The 6,884-nt window shown below is 64.4% G+C and overlaps 1 protein-coding gene across 1 annotated transcript; it reads right to left on the reverse strand.

The window, feature by feature from the left end:
- On the reverse strand, positions 1-5,175 carry RPS19 (ribosomal protein S19). The gene is made up of 6 exons (XM_073322762.1): positions 5,077-5,175; positions 3,562-3,632; positions 3,213-3,313; positions 891-1,074; positions 614-668; positions 1-64 (listed from the first exon to the last, which is right to left on the reverse strand). Exons 2-6 carry the CDS (start codon positions 3,630-3,632, stop codon positions 38-40), a joined length of 438 nt encoding a protein of 145 aa, XP_073178863.1. The 5' UTR covers positions 5,077-5,175; the 3' UTR covers positions 1-37.
- Positions 5,176-6,884: the final 1,709 nt, after the last annotated feature.

A 6,884-nucleotide genomic window follows, 5' to 3' on the forward strand; every position in this document is an offset into this window, starting at 1 on the left:
TGAAACAGGAACCGGGTTTTATTATCTGACGCTCATTTTAATGTTTCTTGTTTGCAGCTGCCACCTGGAAGAGAGGAGAGGCGGATGAGAGCTGTGCCGGAGAGGGCAGCAGCGGTAAGACGGCCTAGATGCAACCCCCGCCCCCAGCCCCGCATGCAAAGCCGACAGGTTGTGCCGGCCACATGACCACTCTGAGCAGACCCCCCCAGGGAGTGGAGCCCAGCAGCCCGGGACAGGTTTTGCTGACGGTCTGAGAGAGCAGCTTTGCTCCTTTCTAGGCACTTGGCCTTCGTGGGCGCTGGGCTGGAGCCAGGGGGTGTTACGGGCCAGGCCAGCGAAGGGGTCGAGTTAAGTTCTGTGCTGGAAGCGCTCGGCCCCTGCGGGAGAGGCGAGCAAGCGAGCAATGGGCATGCTCAACAGAATGTGGCCAGGGCTGCTAGCTGGCTCTTTCCTGGGCGTGGGGGCAGGCAGAACGTCCCTTGCCACGCTGCCATGGGCTGAACTAAAACCCGCTCGCTGCGCCGTGGGGGCCAGCCACTATCAGTGACCCTGAACCCACAGGTGGGGTCTCCCGGGCCCTACCCAGCACACAGGGGTGGGAACACAGCGGTACCTGGCCGGCGATTCTGTCCAGATCTCTCTGTCCCTGGGGGGTGAGTTTGCGACCTCTGGAAGGAAAAGGGGAAGGGTAAAGAACAACGCTCTTCCAGCGCCCTGGCCCCCGGCTGGGCTGCAGCCTGTGCCCACCGCGCAGCGTTCAGATTGGGCTCTGACACCCGGCGCGCTCAGTGTAAACCCCAGCCAGGCTGCTCTGAAACCCGCCCCTCCTCCCGCCCAGCAGCGACGTCCATCCCTATCACGAGCGGCCAGCCAAGCCCCTTGACACTCACCCGTCCTGATCCTTCTCCACCATTTTCAGCCCCTCCAGGGCCTGCAGCACCCGCCTGGCCACGCTCTTGGAGCCGCGGCTGAAGTGGCTGGGCATGACGCCATTGCGCTGGCGGCCCCCGTAGATCTTGGTCATGGACCCGACGCCAGCCCCGCCGCGGAGGTACAGGTGCCGGGCTGTGGAAGCTGTGGAACCGCAGGCGGAGCCCATTAACCTGGCATTTCGGTGGCGGCTTCCAAGCCAAAGCATTAACCCCTGCACCGCAGCAACTCTGCCCCAGCAGACCTGGCGGGGGAGGGAAGGCGCCAGGGATCGGCCCAGCTTGGATGCGACCAGGAGACTTGGGGCTCGGTTTGCCAGCTAGGAAGCTGGAGGCTCTGGTGGCACTGGGCAGGGCAGAGTTCTTCCTGCCGCCACCCGCTCTGCTCACAGCTGCTCGGGGTTCCCTGCACAACTCCCCCTGCCTGTGGGGCTGGTGAAATCAGAGCACAGTCCCAGGCAGCGAGGAAGCGGGCCAACCCCTCACTAAAAAACCCAGGGCAAGGGGGGCTGGGATCAGAGCCCGAACATTTCTCTAGGTCAGTGCTGGAGGGTTTGGGGCGCGGGACGCGTTCGAGGGCCTCTCGCCAGCCAGACGAGGCTCCCGGGCAGGAAAGGCTGCAACGCAGAGCTGAATTCAGAGCCCGTTCCTTGGCCCTATGCGGCGCGTTAACGAGCCAACCCAAGAGTCACAAACAAGCCCCGGCGTCGGGAGGGAGGAGAGAGCTGCCAGAGGCCCTCAGACAGCACCGGGAGATGGACAGAGGAACCATGGTGGCCATGCCCATGGATCAGAGGCGCAAGGCCCCAGTCCCTCACTAGCAACGCAGGGTGTTAGGCCTGCACATGCACGCTGATGGCATCTCAGGGCATCTCCTCCAACCCCCCAGCTCTCACCCCCAGCAGCGTGGCTTTCTGGCTTTCAGGGATCTAATGCAACACGCTACTTTTAAGTGCCTAGCACTCAGACTGCGTATTTGTTAGGCGTTCGCTAGCTGAGGCTAACGGCCGCTCCACAGAACACCCTGTTAGGATAGAGATAGTCAGGCCTGTCTGTAAAGGCCTAGACGCTAAGAATTTAGGTATATTCTTATAACTTAGCTAGTTCTAGAGGTATAAAAGAATCAAAATCACTGTCTGCCAGTGTAAGGTCCTTCTCTTACTGTGACAGTCTGAGGCCCTGTTCTTAGGCTAAGGCCACTGGCTAAGCAACAGACACAGCCATAAGCTCGGAAGCGACAGGTCACATCCTCACATCGCAAACTAGTCACACTGAAAGAAGGTGCCATTGGGCTGTTAGGATACAATCCTGTCCTGATAATGCCTATCGCCTCCAGAGAAAGGGAAGTGCCTAGAAGATGTAAAAGGAAACTTAGTCTGATAGCATCCTGTCTGGCAAGAACTCATTTATCAATAGCTGGGATGTGAAATCCTCATTTCTGTGTTTGTTCTATCACTGTAGTCCCCATTGTTTGTCTGTATAATCTCTGTCTGGTTCTGTGATGGTTTCTGTCTGGTTCTGTGATGGTTTCTGTCTGGTTCTGTGATGGTTTCTGTCTGGTTCTGTGATGGTTTCTGTCTGGTTCTGTGATGGTTTCTGTCTGGTTCTGTGATGGTTTCTGTCTGGTTCTGTGATGGTTTCTGTCTGGCGTATAATTTTGCTGAGTGTAAACTAATTAAGGTGGTGGGATATAATTGGTTAAATAATCATGTTACAATGTTAGAATTGGTTAGTGAAATTTCAGGAAAATGATAGGTTAAGGTAGAGCTAAGCAGAACTCAAGTTTTACTATATAGTCTGCAGTCAATCAGGAAGTGGGGGGGTGAGTGGGGGGGGGGAAATGGGAACAAGGAATGGGGTTGGGGAAATTAGAATCATGTCCTGCTATGGGCAGGAATGGGAACAGGGACACAGATGTAAGGCTCTGTGGTGTCAGAGCTGGGAAGGGGGACACTAAGGAAGGAAACTGGAATCATGCTTGCTGGAAGTTCACCCCAATAAACATCGAATTGTTTGCACCTTTGGACTTCAGGTATTGTTGCTCTCTGTTCATGCGAGAAGAACCAGGGAAGTAAGTGGGTGAAAGAATAAGCCCCCAACACACACCCTCGGGGCACGACGCAGAAGCAGAACCCCCTGAGAAGACTCTGCAGCGAGAGCGCGCCGGCCGGCATGGGAGGGAAGTGGGCTGTGACTCTCCAGCTCGTTCAGGGGTCACTGCTCTGCTGGCTCTGGGGAGGCAGACACACCCCTCACTGCTATGGGCAGGGCTGGGATTCTTACCTGCTCTGGTATAGAACCAGTTCTCATCGTACGGGGCCAACTCCTTGTGCTTGGCCAGCTTGACCGTATCCACCCAGTCAGGCACCTTCAGCTTTCCTGACCTGAAAACAAGCCAGGGACAAGTCAGCAGCAGCTCCCGAGCAGCCCAGACAGGGGTAACGCTGCACGTACACGCAACACCGGGCAGGCCTGCAGAGGAGACTTCCTAGGGGCCCGTTCAAAAGGGGCATTTGGGGAGAGGAAATGTATCCCGGCCAGATCTGCGGCAGCTGCACTTGACCGGCCCTCCCTGGTCCGAATGAGCCTCGTCCTACCGCTTCACCTGCCCCCCGGGAAAGGGCAAACTCACTTCTTGAGGAAGGCAGCCAGGGCCCTGACAAACTCCTGCTGGTTGACGTCTTTCACCGTGACACCAGGCATCTGCAAGATAGGAGAGCCCTGCTTAGCGCCGCCCGGGGCCCCTGAACGCGCAGGGGATGCGCGGCGCCTACACACAGGACCCCGGCTTTCCCCAGGCTTGTCGAGTGCCATCCGCTGGGGAGCCGGGTTTAGCTGGACGGCTGAGCTGGCCCTGCTGGGATGCAAACTGGGAGCTAAGGGGCCAGACGCAGGAGCAACCCCGGGACAAGGGGATCGGAGGTCTCCGTCCAGCCCAGGCTGGGCCCCCGGGACCAGCCTGGATGTATCATGGGGGCAGCCAGGTCCCGCCCTGCCAGGCGCTGCAGAAACCCGGGGTTATAGTAGGAGCTGGGGGGGAGCAGGGTCTGTGTTACTGGTACCCCCACGGGGCAGCGGCCGGAGGGGCAGACGGGATGAATCCGGATAAGCTCAGCCCCGGCGCAGACTGATTCTGCCCAGGCAGCCGCACACCCTGGCCACCCCCCACCACGGGGGGGGCCCCCGTCAGGCACCACGACCCCGGGGCCAGCCCCACTCCAGCCTCAAGGGACAGCCCCTCCCCCCTCTGGGCAAGGGGCAGGCGGGAAAAGGCTGCAGCATGGCCCATAGGGCGGACCAGAGCCCCCCCACTCCTCCTCCCCCCCCACCCCCGACACAGCCCCTCCCACTCCTCCTCCTCCTCCCCCCCCACCCCCGACACGGCCCCCCCCACTCCTCCTCCTCCTCCCCCCCCACCCCCGACACGGCCCCCCCCACTCCTCCTCCCCCTCCCCCCCACCCCGACACGGCCCCCCCCACTCCTCCTCCCCCCCCACCCCCGACACGGCCCCCCCCACTCCTCCTCCTCCCCCCCCACCCCCGACACGGCCGCCCCCCCACTCCTCCTCCTCCCCCCCACCCCCGACACGGCCGCCCCCCCCACTCCTCCTCCTCCCCCCCACCCCCGACACGGCCGCCCCCCCCACTCCTCCTCCTCCCCCCCACCCCCGACACGGCCGCCCCCCCCACTCCTCCTCCTCCCCCCCACCCCCGACACGGCCGCCCCCCCCCCCACTCCTCCTCCTCCCCCCCACCCCCGACACGGCCGCCCCCCCCACTCCTCCTCCCCCTCCCCCGACACGGCCCCCCCACTCCTCCTCCTCCTCCCCCGACACGGCCCCCCCACTCCTCCTCCTCCCCCCCCACCCCCGACACGGCCGCCCCCCCCCACTCCTCCTCCTCCTCCCCCGACACGGCCGCCCCCCCCACTCCTCCTCCCCCCCACCCCCGACACGGCCCCCCCACTCCTCCTCTCCCCCCCCACCCCCGACACAGCCCCCCCCACTCCTCCTCTCCCCCCACGGGCCCCCCCCGACACGGGGCCGCCCCCCCCCGGCACAGGCGGGGACCGGTCAGGCGGGCTCGGGGGGGCCCGGGCGGTGGAGGGGGGGGGGCCTGGCCGGGCCCAGCCCCCCCCGCTCCTCACCTCGCTGCTGGCTCCGCGCTGCCGGGCTCGGAAAGGGCCGTACGGGGCCGCCCGCCCTCAGACCACGGGGCCCCAGATCCCGCGAGAGCCGCGGGCCCAATCGCGCCCCGCGAGAGCTGCGCCCGGCCAATCGCCGCCGAGCGGGAGGGGGGAGGGCGGGGCCCGCCGGGCGGAAGTCAGGGGGCGGGGAAATCAGCGCGGGGCGGAAGTGGGGCTTGTCCGGGGCTGCGGGGCGGAAGTGTGACGTCACCACTCGACATGTGATGTAACCGCACCGAATCGCAGTCCCATGACGTCTCAGCATCCACATGTGACGTCAGCGCGTTTGATCACAGTCTTGCGACGTCACAGCGACTCATGGTGACATCATCTCACCTAATCGGTCTCATTGTGACATCACAGCGACTCATTGCCACGCTGCCGAGTTTTGCGATTTCAGGAGCCCCCCCACCCCCCCCCGTGCCCCCTGCCCCTCCCCCACCACCTGGGCCGGACGCAGCCGTGGCCCCCTCCCCCCCCATGCCCCCCGCGCCCCTGTGCCCCCCGCCACCTGGGCCGGACGCAGCCGTGGCCCGTTCCCCCCCCAGTGCCCCCCGCCCCCTCCCCCACCACCTGGGCCGGACGCAGCCGTGGCCCGTGCCCCCCGCCCCTCCCCCACCACCTGGGAACAGCCTGGGCTGGATGGAGCCATGGCCCATTCCCCCCACACACCCCTCGTGCCTCCCCGTGGCCCATTCCCCCCCACCCCCCCAGTGCCCCCCGCCCCTCCCCCACCACCTAGGCCGGACGCAGCCGTGGCCCGTTCCCCCCTACCTCCTCCAGTGCCCCCCGCCCCCTCCCCCACCCCAAACCAGCCCCCACCCCAGCTAGTCCTTCCCAACACCCCCCCCCCGAGCCAGCCAGTGCCTCCCAGCACCCCCCCAAGCTGGGAACAGCCTGGTCCCCCGCGCCCCAGCCAGCCAGTCCCTCCCAGGCCCGTGGCCCCGCACCCCTGCCCTTTCCCAGAATCGATTTAACAAACGTTTGGTAAAAGCAGGGGCCAGGCTCACGCTGCCAGTCACGGGATGGTTTTATTGCCGAGCAGCAGGGTCCATTATCCACCTGACAGCTGCCTGATTGATCCCTGCCGTCGCTTCTTCAATAATTGCTCCATGAGCCGGAGGGAGCTCACCCCTCCCTCGCCCAGCCAGAGATGTCACCCAAAGACCTTGAACCCATGGCCGGAGCTCAGCGTAAGCCACGCAGCTCAGTGCTGTCCAGGGTGGGGCCCATATATCGCAGACAATAACCCCCGAGACACAAAGACAGGAGAAGAAAATCCAGCCCCGGCTGGGGAATGGCTGAGGGGGCAGGCACCGGAGATTGGGGCTGGGGGGGCGCGTCACCCCTTCTCTTTACAAATAGGACGGGGAGCTGGGCGGGGTGCTGAGCCGGGATCCGGGCCGCCAGCCCCTCCCGCTGGCTGGGGAATTGGGAGCAGGGATGGGCCTGGGTCCTTCTTATCTTCGGCCGCTCAGGCCCTGGGGATGAACTTTGGCGCGGGGGCAGCGCAGGACGTAGCGGAGGCAGACGGCCCTGAGCGCCCGTCCGAAGTCCTTCTTCCTCATGGCGTAGACCAGCGGGTTGGCCAGGGAGTTGAGGTGGGACAGCAGCACGGCCAGGCGGTCCAGGGCCGCGTAGCTCCAGCAGCCGGGGCAGAGGAGCCGGACGCAGTAGATGACGTGCAGCGGGATCCAGCAGACGCAGAAGCTGCCGAACAGGAGGAGGAGGGCGCGAGCCATGGGCAGCTCCCCTCGCTTGGCCGCCCA

The sequence above is a fragment of the Lepidochelys kempii genome, chromosome 24, assembly GCF_965140265.1.
Source record: "Lepidochelys kempii isolate rLepKem1 chromosome 24, rLepKem1.hap2, whole genome shotgun sequence".
Classification (NCBI taxonomy): domain Eukaryota; kingdom Metazoa; phylum Chordata; order Testudines; family Cheloniidae; genus Lepidochelys; species Lepidochelys kempii.

Bases quoted from the DNA above. Each gene is read 5' to 3' on its own strand.
- RPS19 (XM_073322762.1), bottom strand. From the start codon at position 3,632: ATGCCTGGTGTCACGGTGAAAGACGTCAACCAGCAGGAGTTTGTCAGG. The intron at 3,314-3,561 runs GTGAGTTTGCCC...GCTTGTTTTCAG, and splicing joins CTGGCTGCCTTCCTCAAGAA to GTCAGGAAAGCTGAAGGTGC. The intron at 65-613 runs GTACCGCTGTGT...CCTCTCTTCCAG, and splicing joins TGGACAGAATCGCCGGCCAG to GTGGCAGCTGCAAACAAGAA.